General features: G+C 51.9%; 1 protein-coding gene across 4 annotated transcripts; it reads left to right on the top strand.

Moving 5' to 3' along the window:
* Positions 1–2,874: 2,874 nt before the first annotated feature.
* On the top strand, positions 2,875–19,444 carry TGIF2 (TGFB induced factor homeobox 2). 4 transcript variants are annotated; one of them, XM_060125213.1, is made up of 3 exons: positions 2,875–2,948; positions 6,637–6,862; positions 16,639–19,444. In XM_060125213.1, the coding sequence occupies exons 2-3, from the start codon at positions 6,671–6,673 to the stop codon at positions 17,158–17,160; spliced, it is 714 nt and encodes a 237-aa protein (XP_059981196.1). In that variant the 5' UTR covers positions 2,875–2,948; positions 6,637–6,670; the 3' UTR covers positions 17,161–19,444. The 4 variants fall into 4 exon arrangements, with proteins under 4 accessions (XP_059981196.1, XP_059981197.1, XP_059981195.1 ...); XM_060125214.1 differs by lacking the exon at positions 2,875–2,948 and adding an exon at positions 3,023–3,077; XM_060125212.1 differs by lacking the exon at positions 2,875–2,948 and adding an exon at positions 3,039–3,170.
* Positions 19,445–19,514: the final 70 nt, after the last annotated feature.

The following is a 19,514-nucleotide window of genomic DNA, read 5'->3' as shown; positions in this document are numbered from 1 at the left end:
CCCCCCAGAACCCTATCTCCTTTGTGCTTTGTACCGGATCTCACCTTGGCTCATGTTGGAAGCCAAGTGAATATAGTGAATATCAGTCTCTTTCCCCATTTCCACCAACCCCAGGTAAAAAGAGCCTTTTTTTCCCAATGAAAACAGATTTGCATAACATCCATTTGAACCTATGCATGCAATAACCAAGTTCACTAGAAACAGGCACAATCAAGAGAGAGCCCCATCATCAGGAGCCTCCAATTTGGGTTGTCAGGTACAGAGGCAGAATTGCCTTATGCAGCCTATCCAGTCCCTTTTCTGGCCTGAGGGATCTTGAGTTCCTGGGACTCTTCCTAAAATGGCCTCCTGGCGGCCACCAGGTTTGCATGGGCTCTGATGCCACGCCCACCTCTCTTTCCCCTCCAAGCCCCACCCCAGATCTGTGCCAGGAGTCAGGACCCCAGGCAGATCATGGGGCAAGTCCCTTCTTCTCTCAGGGACCCAGTTTTTTCATCTGTGAAAAAGAGATGGGGGGGGCAAAACTGGATGAGAGAAAAATGACAATAAAAATAACTTCCCAGCTGGAAAGTTTTCCCACGAAAGTTCTCACCAAGTATACCCAAAGCCCCTTCTTGCTAGGACATTGCAAAGTGTCATAATAAATATTCTTTGGCCATCTCCTAGGTTAGTGCTCACAGACTTACCCCATTACAACATCCCACTGTGCAGAGGTCCCAGAGTGCCTGTAAGCAGTCAGCTCCTGCTGAGGGGCATGTAGCTGTTTGAAATTTTCCAGCAAAATAAATAGTGCTGCAAAGAACAATCTTGTGTAAGCATTCATCTTTGTTCTGCAATTATTTCTCGATATAGATTCCTAGAGGTACACTTACTGGCTTTTAAAGGATGCACATATTTTAAATTCTGATAACTTACCAGTTGAGAAACACGCGGTAATTCTCAAATTTGTTTACAACGCACAATCTAGACATACTACCAGCCTCCCCTCTACCTCCCAACTTTCCCCTTCCCCCTCCAGGAAGTCTGGGGAGGGGCTCCTGAAGCTGCTTTGTTATCGGCTCTCAGGTGGCTCCACTGCAGGCTAAAAGGAGGACAGAACTGCTCTCTTCCATTTGCCCCATGCACCTCGTCTAGCGTAAGACGTGCAAAGCACTGGCCTAGGGGGCTGCTGCCAGCTGAATTCGCCGGGAGGTCTCCGGGCTGCAGCCCAGGTCCCCTGTGGCTTCCCCAAAACGGGCAGTCTGGCTCTCATGCACTGACACCAAGTGCTGGGAACCGTCGCATCAACAGGCTTACCTGGCTGCACCCGTTTTCCCTTCCAGGCTCCCCCTTATGTAGGCCCCAATCCCACACATGTTCTGTGAGGGTCCGGAGGTTTTTCTGTTTTGAATTTTTTTTTTGAATTTTACTTATTTTTTATACAGCAGGTTCTCATTAATTATCCATTTTATATATATTAGTGTATATATGTCAATCCCACTCTCCCAATTCAACCCCTGCCACTTTCCCCCCTCGGTGTCCATACCTTTGTTCTCTACACCTGCGTCTCTATTTCTGCAGGGCCCGGAAGTTTTACCTTTTTTACCTGAGACTCCCCAAGCCTCCCTTTTTCTCTCATAAGGCTGAGGACAGAGCGCTCCAAGAAATTGTTCGGGGCCTCCACTCTGGGCTCTGGTTTCCCCGTCTGTGACACGGAGAGCCCTGGGCTACAGCACTGACACTCTGGCTACTGCTGTGAGGAAAGCAGTGTGGCCAACTAGCTTCTAAGCATTTGCAGGTTAGTCTGGCTTCAATGGGGAGTCCAGGTGCACTTTAACAGTCATTTAATCAGCATTCTGATTGGCTTAGGGTCTGGGGAGCAAACTAGATCTTTGTTCTGAGTTCTCCATAGCTAAAGGGCAATTAAGACCAAAAACCATTGCAAAGCTGCTGATTTCCAAGCTCGAGGGTCCTACATATCTGGGACCAGATGAGGAACCAGGGGCCCAGAAAAGGCCTTACCCATTTCTAGGCTGACTCTGTGCTAGGCTCTGCGGGGCACAAAGTCTCCCCAGAAGGCCAAAAGGTTGGTCAGCAGGTATTTTACAGTACATGGAACAGAGAGCAAAGAGCAGGGAAGAGAGTGCTGGCAGGGTTGGGGAAGACCAAGGGAAACGTCCTGGAATTCGGTGTTGACGGCAGAGGAAAAAGAAACCAGGGAGCGCTGAGAGCTCTTAGACGGTGATCTGCCTCCTTCAAGGGCCCGTCTCAATCAGATAAGCGCTCGGCCTCCCGCTATCGGACCCACCTGGGCTGAATGACACTGGTTGACTGTGTGACAAGAAGCAAAGTCAAGAACAGCTCATGGGTGACCCAAGAACTGACATATAACAGGACCTACCCCATAACCCGAGGGTGATACACACGCTTAACGTCACTGCCTTAAACATTGGCTATTTTTACCTCTGGCTGCCCCTTGTGTGACAGACCTTGGGGCTACGTGCTTTGGGGCTGTGTCCGAGGGAGACTTCTACCCGACTCTACGCGACCTTGAGGACAGAACAGGCGCCGCATTCAGACCCCAGTCCTTACCAGCTGGGGGTAAATTCCCGGACTAACTGGGCCTCAGTTTCCTCTCCGGAGATTTGACTAACAAACATCGGTATTTGCATTATTTCTCCTCTGGGTAACGACCCCCACCCCCTGCGTGGAGCACACAGTAGGCGCTCCGGAAATGCTCTCCGAAAGGAGGAGCGGGCCACTTCCTGCCCCCAAGCGTACTATCCCGATCCGGGTTCCCACCACTCCTCTTCGGAGGCCATGTGGCATTCCTGAGGGTGGGGGTGGGCGCAGGAAGAAGGTGCCCTCCCGGCTCCGCCCCCTCCGGGCGCGGTGGGCGGGGCGAAGCCCCCAGCGGCCGCTGGCCCGCCCCGCGGGGGGTGGGCGTCGCTCGCAGCGCTTCTCACAAAGTTTGTTTTCTCCCTCCGGGCGGGTGGGGGAGGGCGAGGAGAGCGCGGAGGGGAGGACAGGGGATCTGACGTCAGGCCGCGAGGTGCTTTCCAGCCGCGAGCTGTCAGGCCGAGTGTCAGGGCCGGCAGGTACGCGGCGCGCTCCCCCGGCGCCTCCCGCCCCCTGCCGGGACGCTCGGGACCGAGCCCTAGGCCGCGTGGACGGAAAAGCTGCTGGGAAAAGTCAGTGCGGGGCGCAGGAGGGGGGGCAGATGGGGGCGGGGGGCGCGCGGACAACTTGGAAAGTTTCTTTTTCTCGGCCGGGCGGGGGAGGGGGCGTCGTCCAAGCGCGTGCGATTGTGGATGGGTGACCTCGGGTGTGTTTGAGTCCCGACTGCGGTGTGCTGACTGGGACCGGCGTGGGGGGGGGCTGTGCCACCCCCCCCGGAAAAAGTTCGCTTGCGGCCCTTTTGGGGGACCCAACTCCCTAGGAACCCACCCCGGTAGAGGGCCGCCCCTGCCCCGGGCCGGGGTGAGCGCGCGGGGGGCGGGTTTGTTTGGTTTCAAAAGTGCACGTTGCTAACCGCCGGTAGCCCCCCCACCCCCCGCCGCGGCCGAGCCGGGGAGGGGCCCCCCGAGAGTGACAGCTGCGGGTGGGGGCAGCCGGAAGGTCTCGGAGCTGGGGGAGCCGGGGAGCCCGCGCGAGTTCCCTTTTCCTTTGGAACAAAGGAAAGTCTGTCTCGGAGGCATCTGTCACTCCCAGGCGGGCCAAGGAAGCGGGGCGCGTGGGGCCGGCGACCCGAAGAAAGTTTCTGCGCGCCGGGTCCCTCGGGCAGGCCGAGCCTGAGCCGAGCCTCCCGCGGGCGAAGCGCGCAGTCTCCGGGGCAGGGGGCGGCCAACATGGAGTCTGGGCGCAGGATTGGGGGGGGCGGTGCGGAGATGGGAGCCCAGCCCCCTCCCCTCCCCCTCCGGGCCGAGTTCGGAGCACAAAGCCGAGCGCGCAGGCTCGGCCAGCCCCGCGCCCCGAAGAGTCAGGAGCGCTGAGCGGCTGGGGAAGGGGGTGGGAACCAAACTTTTTCCTGCCCCGGGACAGACACGTGAGTTTTCTTTCTTCCAGAGCCCCCGCCCCACCCGGATTGCAGGCCCGCGGGGGAACAGAAGCGCCGAGTCTGACGCGGGGTGGGGGGCTGAGGGGTGCAGGCGCCCCGAGCGCAGGCCGATTCCCCGCCGCCCCGGGAGCCATGTGCTCCGACTCGGGTCTGGGCCGCGGGGGAGGCTGCGCGCTTTGTGTGAACTGCTGGGAATGCAGCGTGAGTGCTCGGCCCGGGGGAGTGTCGGGCCGAGCTTGGGGAAGTTGTCAGAAAGTTGGCGCGGGAGTGGTTGCAGGTCAGCGTCGTGGCGTGTGTAGGAGGGTGCCCTGGGCGTTATGTCGAGAGGGTGCTACCACAGGCCAGTTAGGGTAAGAACTGACCCTTAGTATGATGTCGTCGGGAGTTGTCCCAGTCTGAGAGATCGTGGGTGGGCGTATATCCAGGAACTGGTTGCGTGGTACCAGTTGTTCGTGCTAGACGCGGGGTTTGTAAACTGTGTGTCTGCGGAATTTGTCGGTGAAAGTCCTGGGGGTTCCAGGGGCTGAGTGATGGGTTGGTGCCAGTTATCTGAGTGCTCTTAGAGAGTTGCCTGGTGTGAGGCTGGGTGGGAGTGTGGGGTGTGTGTGTGGGAAGCCTCCTGGATTGGGATTTGTAAACTGTGTCTGCTGTATTTGTCGGTGAATATCATGGCTGGAGTGCAGGACGCTGCGGTAGAGAGGTCTGTGTAGACTGAGGGGGTCACCTCCACACGCCACCCACTGGAACCCTGCAGACTGGGACTTGACTGGCAGCCAGGGTGGAATCCGTACAGATAACCTTGAGTAAACTTCTCACAGCCTGCCAGGGCTGCATCCCTGCCTGAGCTCAGATCCCAACTGCCCTGGCCAGCTAAACCTCAGAAACCTGACCTCAGAAAGCAGCCTGCTGTTGCTGCTCTCTGAGGAGTGGCACCTCTAACCAATGCCTGTCTCACCTCCAGGTGGCCCGGCTGGGAGGGTAGACCCTTCCCTCGAAAGCCTGGCCTAGCCAGCCCGGATATCTGGGCTCAGGCCCAAGTCGAGGAAACAAAACCTGGGAGATGCCAGAGTCTGTTGGCCCAGCCTGCTAGGGAGCTGTTAAAAGGCTGAGGAGGGAGGGGCCTTGAGATTCTGGCATCAGCTTGTCCTGGAACTTTTGGTTTTAAAATGTGTATCTCTTTTGCGTGTGCGAACAAGAAGTTTGTTGGGGATAAGCAACTGAGTTGGATTGTCTAGGGAAACACCTTCCTTCAATTAACAGATGAAGAGGAGGCTCAAGCCCAGAGAGGGAGGGATGCTTGCCCAAGGTCACACAGCCAAGTTGGAGGAACTAGAGCCCAGCCTTGCTTATTTATCTGGATTTCTGAAGCACTGATTCTGGGACCAGGCCAGGGGCTAGATGACAAAGGAGAATGAGAGACAACCAGTAGGGATAACTCAGCATCTCTGCAGGGTATACATAGTAGGTACACAGTAAATGTTACATGGATTGCTGTAGGACTGTGGAGACTGATAGGGTTTCCAGACTCCTCACTGGGTCCTGGGAGACCCTGGAAGCAAGATGGGATGGGGGTGGAGGACGGGGCAAGCCATCTGGGTCCAAACCCTGCTTCCATACCATATCCTGGAGGTGAGATTTTTTTTAATAACAGCTTTATTGAGATATAATTCACATACCATGCAACTTACTCTTTTAAAGCAAACCAGTGTTTTTTTTAGTATATTCACAATTATGCAACCATCACCACAGTCAAGTTTAGAACATTTTTATCACTTGGAAAAGAAACTTCATACCCTTTAGTTATCACTCTTCTATCCCCTCCAGCTCATTCTGGACATTTCATAAAAATGGAATCATATAGTATGTGTTTTTGGTGACTTGCTTCTTTCACTTAGCATAATAGTTGCAAGGTTCATCCACATTATAGCACGGATCGGAACTTCCTTTTCAGAGCTGAATAATATTCTACTCTATTATGGGTAGGCCACATTTTGTTTAACCATTCATCTGTTGGAGGACACTTGGGTTGCTTCCACCTTTGACTATTATGAATAATGTTACTATAAACATTTTTGTACAACATTTTGTGTGGACGTGGGTTTTCATTTCTCTTCGTAGCTTAGCTACCTTAGGAGTGAAATTACTGGGTCAAATGGTAACTCTGTTTAACAGCCAGAGTATCTTGGGTGACTTTCTGAATCTCTCTGGGCCTTGGTTTTTCTCATCTGTAAAATGATGATGATATTAGTGTCTCCCTTACGAGGGCATTTGTGAGGACTGAATGAGATAATAAAGGTGAAATGCTCAGTACAGAGCATGGAAAACAGGCCTCAGTGGTAGCTGTAATTACTTCTAGTCTGGTTCTGCTTATTAATGATCTGCCATTAATTTCAGTAGTTATCTACCAGCCTGATGAAATAGAGGCATTTTGGACCTTTCCTTCTACCTTGCCCAGGCTTTGGTATGGCCTGAGACTTTGACTTTCGATTACCCCGTTTCTGGTGTCCTAGGCTCTAGTAATGATGTGCTGGAAGACTAGGGAAAGGGTCAGAGGCACCACATGGTAATAATGTTCCCCTCCCCTTTGTCACCTGTTTTAGGCTTGCCTGAGGTCCAGCGTAGCCCCTAGACACCATGTCAGACAGTGACCTGGGTGAGGATGAAGGCCTCCTCTCCCTGGCAGGCAAGAGGAAGCGCAGAGGGAACCTGCCCAAGGAGTCGGTGAAGATCCTCCGGGACTGGCTGTACCTGCACCGCTACAACGCCTACCCCTCAGAGCAGGAGAAGCTGAGCCTTTCTGGACAGACCAACCTGTCGGTGCTGCAGGTAAGGAGCGGGTAGCAGGAGACCTGGATTCTGGTCCTGTCCCAGCCCTGTCACGGACTCAACTGTGTGGCCTTGGGCTGGTCACTTCCCCTCTCTGGGCCTCAGTTTCTTCGTAGGTCAGATGAGAATACCCACCCTCTCTGCCTCAAGGGAAGACAATTGCATGAAGTCATTGCAGCTAGATTTCAGATTTTGCAGAGTTATGAAGAGGCAAGGAATTGTTATTAATGTCTAGGTGTCGTCATTAACACTGGAGGCTAGGAGAGGGTGAGAAGGCATTGAGTGTCTGGGATTTGGCCTTTAGCCCCAGATTGGTTGGCAATTTGGTTTCATGGGGCAGCTGGTGATCTGCAGAGTGGTTAAAAATGAGTTGGAGTCACGGTTAAGGAAAGGGCAGGAGTCAGAGGTTCTGGGGTCAAAACCCCATTCTGCCACGCAGGAGTTGTAAACCACATCTTGATTTCCCATCTGTAAAGTGAGATTAGACGGTCTGACTGAACCATTGGGAGGAATAGATTCAGAACTGGATGTCAAAGTGCTCTGTGAACCACAAACATGAACACGCTCAGAAGATCACGTTATGCACTTTTGGTCAGAGTGAGAGGTATTACCCCCTTTGAATTGCCCCAGTTGCTGACCTACAGGTGTTTTTGTTCTGTTTTCCGGGTGCTGAGGTGAGACCCCCCGGACTGCCGCTGCCTTGCCTCCAGTTGGGCTCTCACCTACCTGGGAGACACAGAACAGACCCCAGCCTAGCAAAGGCCCACCCTCTGCCCCGCTGGCGCCCCACCCCCCCCCACCCCCTGCTGCCTCCCATTCCACCTCTGTTCTTTCCTGGCCCACTACTCCGATCCCTGGCACCGTCTCTTTCCCTTACCCTACTCTGAACCCCCCACCTCTTCCAGCTGCGTCCTTCTTCCACGAAGCCTCATGGTGAGTATTCGGCCCTCAGAATTCCTGTCACCTGACTTTATACTCGCTGGGCAGTCTGTCTGTGAGAAAGGCTCTAGAGCTACTGACCCTGACTCGGATCCCATCTTCTCCACAAGAGAAAGCTTGGACATTGGCCAAGTCACTGCCTCCTCTCTGAGCTTCGTGTTTCCTCACCTGAAAAGGGGGGCTGATTGTAGCACTTTCCTGGCACGTAAGGGTTGGGGGGCAGGACTGAGAAGAATTCAAGGCCCACTGTGAGGTGTTTGGCACAGCATGGGCACTTCTCTCCCTTTCATCCTCATCTCTCCTAGACCATAGGTCTCGACTTAGCAGTTCCTAGAACCTCACAAGTTTACCGACAAGCGCTGCACTATGCCCAGCTCTATGCGGGGCAGGGTTGGGATCCCAGAGAGGATCCAGGCACATTCCTACCCTAGGGCGTGTCTAGTCTGGGATGGGAAAGCAGGGGAAGACCTGGCCACTTATGTTTGCAAAAAGTGATCACCGCTGGGGCAGATGGCAGCAGAGACTCAGGGCAGGGCTTCTGAGAGGCCTGGAGCCTCAGAAGGCCTTCCAGAAGAGGTGGACTTGAACTCACAGGATGCAGAACAGCACAGGCCAAAGTCTTGGTGCCTAAGAGCCAGGATTACCCAGATAGCCTCTTTGTTAGTCTTACTGCCTGCAGCCTAGTTCGTTCTTCCTGTCTCTGGGGCCCCTGAACTCCCAGGCCTCCGGGCCTTCTCCCTTGGTTTCTTGACCTCTCTGAGCCTGGCTCACTCTGTTTAAGCATTTTCTCATGAAAGCATTCTCTGATTCCCCCAGCTGTGTATTCCAGTGTGCCTCTTACCTGTGCGACCAAACCACTTCCACACTGTATCGAAATTGCCTTTTATCAGGGACACTTTCTCAAGACTGAATAATGTACTGACTCCTCTTAAAGAAAATCTTTTTCACAGACTTGCCTCCCTCACGTGTACACTTGAATAATTTTTATCACGTCACTTAAGCATGTACAAACGTAAAACTGGGTAAAAAAACCTCTTGCTTTTGCTCTTATACACAACTGTGAAATAACCAAACAGTTTTCCAAAGTAAATAGACGTAAAACGAATGAGATTCCATCTAACTGCATTAATAACAAATGGTGGATGGTGTTTTGTTGACTGCACTGTGATGTGTAGTATGACAGAGGCACTGGCTCCAGAGTTGAGCAAACCTGTGTTGCCAGAGGCCACGGCACTCCTACTTGTGATCAGATTGGAAACACAAAACCAAAACATTCTTGTGGGGAGCTAGTGGGCCCCTAGGTCGGCATATCCCCAGATCCCACTTACAGAAATGTAGGTCTGGGGCTACAGCTAATCCATTTCAGGATTAGCTGCTGGAGACTTCTGAGGAAGGGCCGGCGGGATCCTGGCATCCCCTGGTGGGAGGGGTTCCACTGGTGGCCACCCTGTTCTAGAGGCATGCTGAGAGTTAAGGAGCGGTGGGGGGACTTCCCTGGTGGTCCAGTGGTTAAGACTGCACATGGGTTTGATCCCTGGTCTGGTCAGGGAACTAAGATCCCACCTGCTGCACAGTGCAGCCAAAAAAAAAAAAAGAAGCACTGGGGACCATCTAGTACTCCTTGATGGAAACTGTACCATGAATCCCAAGCAGCACCAGCCATACATCCGTGCTTGAAGGTCTCACAGGCACCCCAGATTTCCTGACTGATAACAGGTAATTTGTCCAAGCTGGGTCCTTCCCTTTCGAAGGGACTCCCCTTGACAGCCCTTTCTCAGCTCCTTTGGTCTCACCAATTCCTATACATTTACCCCTTAAATATTTCCGGAATATAGCTTCTTTCCTACCCTAGTCCAACCTATCATCATCTGATCACGTGTCACTCCCCTACTTAAAACCCTTCAGTGGCTCCTGCCAACCTATTGACAACATCATCTTTCCCAATCTGTGTAGCGGGCCTCATCCCTGGCCCCCCATATTGCTGCCACACTGATAGATACCCCACACCACTTTGCTCCCACCCCTGACCAGGGAGACTCCTGACCCCTAGAGGAGCTCTGTGCTCCCACAGCACCGGGACTGGGTCAGCATTTGGACTTGACTGATTGCTTTTTAGAACACACTAAACTCCAGAGGCCTCGACTTATTTATCACTACATCCTCAGTGTTAGCTCAATGCCAGGTATATGGTAGGTGCTCAGTAAATAATTGTTGAAGTGACAAAATGCAGATAAAAGTGCTAGAGGGAAGTCCCTGGTGGTCCAGTGGTTAGGACTCTGAGCTTTCACCGCCGAGGGCCCTGGGTTCAATCCCTGGTCGTGGAACTGAGATCCTGCAAGTCGCGCATCAGGCCCCCCCCGCAAAAAAAAAAAAGTGTTGGAAATGTCAATAGGCAGGACCTCAGAAATAAAGGAAATGTAGTGGCTCCTCAATCTGGAAAAGCTGGTTTAAGTCAGTCCCTGGAGGCATCTCTTTTTCCTGTATCTAATTTTTAAAATTTCCATTGTTTATTAGGAACGTTTGCAGATAACCGCAAAAGTAAGAGAATATTATAACACACCCCTGGTACCAATCACCTGGCTCCAGCAAGCATCAACGTTTTGCCAAGTTTGTTTTCTCTCTCCCTGGGGACCTCCTTTTCGATTGTCTCCTTTAACTGGCCCAGCAGCAATTCATTAGCAAGTCAATGAGTTATTTAACTAACTGGTTAGCTGGTACTTGTCCGGGGCGAGGCAGTTGGGAGGGTAAAACCAAAAAGTCATTTGTGAAGGATTTTGACGGGTCCCGGTGACACCCTGTAAGCCCACTTTATTGCTGTGGTTTCTGTTCTAAGGGGCTGCCAGTTGGGCAGGGGAGGTAAGTGTGGCGGGGAGAGTTTGTGCCCGTTCCTTCTCTGTGTAATATTGATTGGGGCTGTGCTCTGTGCTGGGAACACAACAGTAGAACCGGCACTGTCCCCCCTGGGGGAGGGAAGACATTGAAAGGACTGAGAATTCAGTGTAATTAATTACCCGTGTGTGTCAGCTGAGCTGCCCTGGTAGGCAAGCCTTCTCCGGAAGCTGGATATGAATGGAATCCTGACAGACTTGAAGGATTGGGGAGGTGAGGGGCAGCAGTCCCTCTGGTACTTGTACTGGGCAAGAAAGGAGCCTGGTGCAGAAGCTGTAGTGGCCTGCTGTGTGGTGAGGGGGTGGCTTGGCCCTGCCCTCAGTGAACTTGTATCTCTCGAAGCTGCTCTCCTTACTCTGGCTCCAAAGATAGCTGCCTCCCGATTCTTCCTCCTGGTAACCACTGTCTCCCCACCTTAAGGCCTTTCATTTGTATATTTTTTGAGCTTTTGTGTAAGCTTTTTTGCTTAAGTAAAGGGTTTGGCCCGCAAGGACAAGTTAAACCAGTGGGTTAAACCATTGGTTCCTAAGCTTGGGTGGCAGAACTCTGGAGAGCTTGTTTAAAAACACATTCCTGATTCCACCCACCCCTCTCCCCTGCCCCCCATCTCTGAAGCGGATGAGACCAGAGCAGTTTTTTAAAATCACCCTCAAGGTTATTCTAATACAGCCAGCAGCCTTTAGGAGCACCTGGATACAGGTGGTCACAACACTGGAACTGTGATGTTTGGGAAAGGTCTCTCCATGCCCTCTCTCTCCCCTCTTTCGCTTCTGTCTTTCACAGTTGAAAAGACATTAGAATTAAAGCACTTGTGTCGCCTTCAAAAGCCCTGCTCTGGTCCTCATGGCCTTTATCTGCTCCCTAGTGCCCCTCCCACTCCCATTTGCCACAGTGATTCCTCCCGTGTCCTTCATCTCAGCCACTGATAAAAAAAAAAGAGAAAATACTGACAGGGCAGCAGCCTTTCAGATAGGGCCCTGTTTTATGGTAGAGACAGGCTTTCAGGCACCCAGCCTGGGTTTTGCCGTATCAATCACAGAATTCACCTTGGCATTCTCCTACCCCCTCCCCGAGGACCTTGAATCGGGGCAAGTCACATGCTTTTTTCCTGACTTAGGCGTGGGTCAGGCTGCTGGAAGGGGCTACAGAAAATCCGCAGAGCGCATTATCGCTTCTGGCACTGGTGGTGCACTCGGGCCTTGTGCCCTTGCCCGGCTGCCCTCAGCTGTGCATTTCTATCGGATGAGAAGACAAAACAGTAAGTAGGCTGCCAAGTTTTCTGTGGACCAGGGTGAGCACGTGGGGGGGTGTTTTTCTGCTGTTCTCTTCTCAGAATTAGAAGCCAAAATGGGAGGTGCAGCTAGAGGCTAAGTGCCCACGCATCTGCTAGCAAACGCCACGCTCCCCTCCCCAAGACTGCTCTCAACAAAAGCACTAGTCCCTACTCCTCTTGACCCAGGTCGCGTTTCCCCTGCATCCTGGGCTGAGGTGGAGAGGTGTAGTGCTCTCCTGTAGCGCAGGTAGCCAAGGAGGCAGCTGCAGGATGGAGAGATGGAAGCATCTGAGCAAGGAGAAAAGGCCTCAGGCTGACTCTCCTCCGTCTGTTGGTCTGTTGTCTTCACCTGACAGCGGTAGCTGCCTGGAATCAGGCTGTATCTGGATCCCATCCTAGCCTTTGCCCTTGTGACCTTGAGCAAGTTGCTGAATCTCTCTGATCAAGGTCTCTGTTTCTTCAGCGGTTCACATAAAATGGAGATCATCACAGAACCTCTCATAGGCTGTTGAAGATTAAATGAGTTAGTTAGATGGGAAATGTTCAGAACAGCGCCTGATACGTTTTGTGTTCAGCAAGAGTCTGCTTTTAGGATTATGGTGATGGCTTGCAGCTATCCATTTTGTTCCTCTGTTGGTAACACAGCAGACCAGAATGAGAACAGCAGCAGGAGACCTGAGTTTGAATCCCAGCTCTGTACTTGGAGGCTGTGTGACTTTGGGCAGGTTCTCTCATCTCTGAGTTCCAGGTCTCTCTGTAGTACTTTGGGGACACTGCTTACTACCGTCCAGGCTTTCATGCAGATTAAACATGCAAGTGAGATGGTTGGCATGATACCTTGTGTCAAAGATCCTTAGTTCCTTCGTCCACTCAGCTGTTCAGTCTTCCTTCTCCCTTGGGGCTCCCCTGCAACTCCAGCCAGGATTGGAGTGAGCAGCTCAGACAGTGTCAGCTGATGCCTGCTGTGTGTGTGTGTGTGTGTGTGTGTCTGTGTGTGTGTGTGTGTCTATGTCTGTGTCTGTGTCTGTACTGAGAGGACCAGAGAGGTAAGGGGTGAATGAGAACCCCAGAGGCAGGGTCCTTCCAGGCTGGAATGGAAAGGGAGAGAAGCCACAAGAAGGCTCTGGCTCTGCCCTGCCCATGAGCTTTCCCAGCCTGACAGGACCTGGAGCCTGGTGCTATTCTTGGGTCACCTGTGGAACAGGTAGAGCTGTAGGCTGCTGGGCAAGGAGCCATGCCAACTCCAGGCACCTGCTCTTGTCATAGGTGGCCATCCCTTTGGCTGGGTAGTGGTACTCAAGGCCTTGCCCAGGTGTCAGCTAAGGAAGGTGATGGGGTAGAAACTGGTATGGGAGCCCTGAAGAGAGTTGGGCCTTTGATCCAGTCACCCATTAGAGGAATGTTAGGCATTGCCGCAGCCCACACAGTTCCTGGCATCTCAGCACAGGAGAGGTGTGGGGGAGGGGTTCCTGTCATTTCTTCCCCTACAGCAGCTACTACATGCTCTGTAAGTTTCTGTTGATGAACTAAGAGGAGAGCAAAGGCAGGACCAGGAGAAGGACGTACAGTGTGAAAACTAGCTTAAGCCACTGTTTGGGCCCCTTTGGTGGTTAAGCATGGTGGTGGTTAAGCATGGTGTTCTGGCCTAGTGGGATCAGCCCTGCCTGCTTCTGTCTGTTCCTTAAACCAAACCCTTTCCTGCCTCAGGACCTTGACATTTGCTGTTGCCTCTGTCTAGAACACTCTTCCCTCAGCTTTCTGTGTGGCTGGCTCTTTCTTATCTGTTAGGTCTCAGCCTTCCCAGACGCCTTATCTACGGAGGTCTCTCTCATCTTTATATACTATCTTTTTATTCCTGTCTCTTTCCTTCCTGGCACTTCTCGTTGCTATAGCGATGTTCGTTCATTGCCAGTCTCCACAACTAGATGGATCATAAGCTCCGCAAGGCAGAGTGCACATCTGTTTAATTCACAGAAGCATGCCCGGCACCAAGAACTGGCCTGGCACATAGCAAGCATCGATAAATATTATTGGAGTGAGCACGAAGCCTTGAAAGGGAGAGCAACAGGAAGGTGAGAAGTTCTAACTTGACCACTGTAGTGAGTAAAATAAGCTGGGCTCTGGGCTCCTGTGATAGTCTGAGAGAAAGATTCAGAGAGTAGGGGTTCTCGTTCCTCCAGATCCAAAGGTCCAGGCTTGGGGATCCCTGGCTGGAGGTAGAATCCTGCCTGACTTCTCCAGGCTCAGCTTTATATATGTTCATCAGTAAAATGGGAGCTGATCAAACTCATAGGGCTGATAAAACTGTTAGAAGAAAATTGCGTAGCTGTACAGTGCTTCGTAAACGTCAGCTATTGGTAAAGCTTCTCAACGAAGGCTCCCAGGAAGATGCCTAGATATGTGGGGGCATACCGTGCCACACCCAGGCCTCATCACCAACACACTCCCACAGTTTGTCTCTTCTCTCCAGCTACTTTTCTGTTAGCAGGAAAGTGATTAGGCAACTTTTCCCCTGTGGCAGCTCCTCCAGTGGAGGGCAGGAGGGAGAGAGACATGGAAAAAATGATAAAGGCTTGTGTTTGCCTGTTGAAGGAGAAACGGGTTTTGTGTTTATGAGCCTTACACCAGCCACGCAGCTAAGAACCTGTTCTCTAGTCTAATCCGTAACTTTTTAAATAATGCCCAGGTGAGCTTGTTAAAGGATTGGTCTCGTCACATCTCCAGGCTGTTAGGAGTAAATGAAAGGAAGGAGGGTGTAAGTGGCTGATCTTTTCGCTTGATCAGTAATGATGCCATGATTAGGTGCCTTCTCCTCCGGGGTGTGCAGAAACTATTCACACTCTTCCTGAACCGTTATCTACCCTCATGGTGCCATTCATTCAAGTATGGAAAGAAACTGCCAGGCCCTACAGCAGCTGTAGGTGAGGAGAGATGTGTTCTGAAACCATTTCCTCTGCCTCAGCCCGATCTCTGATATCTTAGATCAGCCAAGACTTAGAATAGGAGGCATTCTCCAGGTAGAGAAGAGGGTGTTCCAGAAAGAAGGAATGTGATGTGCAAGAGGCATGGAGTTTTGTTTTGTTTTTTAAAGCACAGGGCCTCAGTGAGGGCTGATGAGCAATTTCACATGAAGAAGAATATAGGGGCTTCCCTGGTGGCGCAGTGGTTGAGAATCCGCCTGCCAGCGCAGGGCGACATGGGTTCAAGCCCTGGTCCGGGAAGATCCCACATGCTGCGGAGCAACTAAGCCTGTGCAACACAACTACTGAGCCTGCACTTTAGAGCACACAAGCTACAAGTACTGAAGCCCACGCGCCTAGAGCCCATGTTCCGCAATGAGAAGCCACTGCGATGAGAAGCCCACACACAGCAACGAAGACCCAACGCAGCCAAAAATAAATAAATTAAAAAAAAGAAAAAGAAGAAGAATACAAGGGCTGGAAAGATAGGCCATGAACAGGGGAGGCTTTTAACACCCAGGCCCAAGAGTCTGGAGTTGTTCCTATAGGCAGTAGGAGACAAATGGCAGTTTTCTAGAACAGGAATAACAGTAATACATTTTAGAAAGTGAGTGACAACCAGTGACGAGGCTGGATTGGAGAGCTGTGGATCTGGAGGCTATTATAAAGGGTCCAGACAAATATAGGATGGGTGCTAGATATGCCTTGGTTTTGCAGCAGACCACTTAACAGTAAGAAATGTCATGCCTCAGGCATAGGCCCAAGAGGATTGATCTAAACAATCAGCTGGACAGGAATGGGGTCACGGTTAATGGTAGCTTTCTCAGCAGAATATAGGAAAAAAGGATTTAAGGATGTTGGTTGAATGCACATTCAACCACTGACCTTGGTTTTGCTTGGAAACAATAACTTCTTCTACCTGAGAGACCCTTTAGTGTCTTTGTGGCTCTTTCCCTGGCATACAGCAAGACTCTATTCTAGAATCTTAGGAGTGAATGGCCCTTGGCCCCATCCCCTCTCCTCTCACACACCCATATCCAACTGGGCACCAGGTCCTGTCATTTCCAGTTTCCCAGACAGATCAAACGTTTGTCATCTTCTCATCATCTCCCTTAACCTAACGTGAAGTACTTGCACTCTGCTTGCACTCTGCTTCCACTGTTCTCCACATAGCATTTTTAGCATTCTTTGCCTAAAACCCTCCTGCGGCTCCCCATCTTCCTTGGAATAAAGAACCAGATCCCCACCATGAGAGGTAACCTCTAGTTACCACTCTGAGCTCCATCCAGACAGGACATCCTTCTCTGAGCTTGTCATAGGCACTTTTCAGGTGTTGATCCTTCTCAATCGAATGCTCTTCTCCCCTCTGGCCTCCCACCTGATAAGTAGGTTTACTGCTTATCCTTCAGATCTCAGTTCGCAAGCCGTTTCCTCAGAGAATACTACCCCGAGTCCACGAAGACTGGATTGGGTCTTCCCATTACTGTGTCCAACAGCACCGACGTACCTTCCCTTCATTGGCTGGATCACAGTTGCAGTTTATTTTCAGTTATATCATTTCTTCTTTAACTCTCTCTGCCCAACATAAATCTGAGGGCTGCGATTGTGCCTGAATTGTTTGCTGCTGTGTTTCTGGGGCCAGGAACGCAGGTGCTTTGCAGCCGGTTTTGAGAGAGTAAACTGATCACAGTCTCTCAAACTCATTCTCATTCCAGATTTGTAACTGGTTCATCAACGCCCGGCGGCGGCTTCTCCCAGACATGCTTCGGAAGGACGGCAAAGACCCCAACCAGTACACCATTTCCCGCCGCGGGGGCAAGGCCTCCGATGTGGCCCTCCCCCGAGGCGGCAGCCCCTCAGTGCTGGCTGTGTCTGTGCCGGCCCCCACCAGTGTGCTCTCCTTGTCCGTGTGCTCCATGCCGCTCCACTCAGGCCAGGGAGACAAGCCGGCAGCCACCTTCCCACAAGGCGAGCTGGAGCCCCCCAAGCCCCTGGTGACCCCTGGTAGCACACTCACCCTGCTGACCAGGGCTGAAGCTGGAAGCCCCACGGGTGGACTCTTCAACACACCACCGCCCACACCCCCAGAGCAGGACAAGGAGGACTTCAGCAGCTTCCAGCTGCTGGTGGAGGTGGCGCTCCAGAGGGCTGCTGAGATGGAGCTCCAGAAGCAGCAGGACCCGTCACCCCCATTGCTGCGCACTCCCATTTCTTTCGTCTCTGAAAACCCCAAGTAGGCATCTGCCAACAGGGGTGCTCGAGGCTCGAGCCAGCTGTCCTGGGTTTCCGTTTTGGTCCCCCTTCCTACAGAGGGTTTTCTTTGGATCACTGCCAAACATCGGGATCATCTCCTCTGTCCAGAGGTCTTCAGCAGGAAGACGCCAGCTGGTGTCACTGCACTGGGATGGGACCTCTCCTCTGCTGACTCTGCCGTTTCTCCAGGCCTCCTCAGTGATGAGACCAAGAGATTGGAGACAGGCATGGTGCTGCTGCTGCAGAGAATCCCCGGGACCCCTTTGTTCCCACCTGCTTTCCTGAGCTGGGCACAGGAACCCTGCCAAGTTCACTCACACCTGTGCTTGGTCCCAGTTGCCCCTGACAGGGCCTCTTTTTGTTAAGTGTGGACATTCCAGGTTCATAAGTGTGAACAGAAGAAAAGAGGAGCCCAGCAGATGTAACAGAACCGACTCCGGTTGAATGTTTAGGTTTTTGCTAAACTTTGTGTTTATTTTTCCCTCTTTGCTGTGGTTTGCATTAACAGGCGTAGTTAGCCCAGGTGTGGGGAATGAGAGTGCATTGCTTGATGGAGTCTGATAAACTGAGAATGATCCACCACTGCAATGGGTGATTGTTTTACAAGGAAGAAGTATTTTCATTTGGGGGACCAGCTAAATCTCTGCAAAGTTCCAAATGGTTGTTTAATTGTTGGTTTGGTTTACAAAAAAAAAAAAAAAAAAGTTAGAAAAAACTTTTATGGGCTTTGGCTTTTCTGCATCATGCCCAGAAGGGAGAAGGGGATAAAGCCACAGCCAGAGAGAGGGTCCAACAAATCTGACCAAACCTTCTAGGTGCAGAGCAGAGAAGGATGATAGAGGTGTTTTTCTGGTTGGTTGGTTGGTGTCTTTACTGTATTGTGGGGGAGGGGAGGGGGAGGTAAGCTAGGCTGAGCAGTGGGGTGGTGTTTTTTTCTCTTTCATGTTTTCCCCTTCTTTATCTTTGAAAGCTTCACACCGCGGCCTGAGTTCTGAATTCCTTCTAGGAATTTGGCTTAGTGGGGCCAGAATGTCAAAAGCGCCCTGTTGCTCCTACTTGGAGAGAAGTGAGCCATCTAGTGGTCAGGAAGGCCTTTTAGCTGATCCAGACGGGCAGCTTTTCCCATGATGGTGGCCGGAAACTGTTCCTGGAGGAAACATGGAATAGTGCCCCAAGCTGCCTGTGGAACTGCCCCGGGAGGAGGCTGGGGCTGGGAATCGGTCACGAAGCCTGTTCGCTGTGAGTGTCTTTCTGTTGCACCTCTCTTTAAATTGGAGTTGCAGAAGCCCCTGCCCTGAACTTCACAGTGAAACGGATCGCAGTTAGTCTTATTCTCCTCCCGCAACCCCCACCCCCGCCCTGGGCCCCGCTTTTTTTTTTTTTTTTTTTTGCTGTTTCATTGCTGATAGCATTCAACAGCAATATACCCCATCTTTCTAGTATATCCTAAGAAACACTAATCATAGGTTTTTAGGTGAAGTATTTTTGTTCTGAATAACATTGTTACTGGGCCAAAAGACAGGTCAGGATCCTCAGCCTGTAGTTTCCTGAAGTTGCCATGCTGGGCACAGGGGGAGAGTTCCTGGGTATTGGCTGACTTGGGTGGGCTTGGCTGGGAGAAAGGCAGCAACATGTGTTCTGTCCTTTCTGGGATGATCCCTGAAGACTTCAGGGAGGCTCCCCAACTTCTGAGTGGCTTGGCCCACCCATTGCTGTGGGAGTGGGGATTGGTTATTTAAGAGAGGGGGCTTTGCTCTCTGTTAGTGGGCAGGTTTTCTAGGCTCTCTCTTCTGCCTCCTCCCCTCTCTGTGCCCTCTCCTGGCATGCCCCGGGGGGGATCAGGGACCCTCACCCTCCTGAGGCCCAGCTGGGGAAGAATGAACACGGCAGCTTCAAGATCAGTTGAAGCTGCTGCTTGCCCGGCCTCTTGCACCCCACCCGTGTCTCTGAGCCCAGGTCTGTTGTCACTGTTGCAGGACACTTGCAGCAGGGGACTGTGGAAGCGCGTTGGGCTGGGGTGGGACTTTCCCTCCCACAGGGCACTGAGCAGTGGAGGGTGGTGAGGGGTCAGGGAGCCATGCTGCTGAATTCTGGTTGGCACTCCCCCCTTGTACAAGACGGGGAGGCTGGGGGCAGGGCAGCCTCTGCTTGGTTCAGTTCTGAGGTAACCCTGGAAGCACAGTTATCCCGTTGGATTATTTGAGCAAAAAACTACTGTAAATAACTTCGGTTTTTGTCTTTTGTCAAATAAAGTTTTTTTGTTTTTTGGTTTTGGTTTTGTTTTTCAAAGCAGAAGGACTGATCCACTATGACCCTGGGCCCAGCCTGGAGACAGGAC

This window comes from Lagenorhynchus albirostris, chromosome 15 (assembly GCF_949774975.1).
Source record: "Lagenorhynchus albirostris chromosome 15, mLagAlb1.1, whole genome shotgun sequence".
NCBI lineage: Eukaryota > Metazoa > Chordata > Mammalia > Artiodactyla > Delphinidae > Lagenorhynchus > Lagenorhynchus albirostris.
This window is presented reverse-complemented; position numbering and strand designations above follow the sequence as displayed.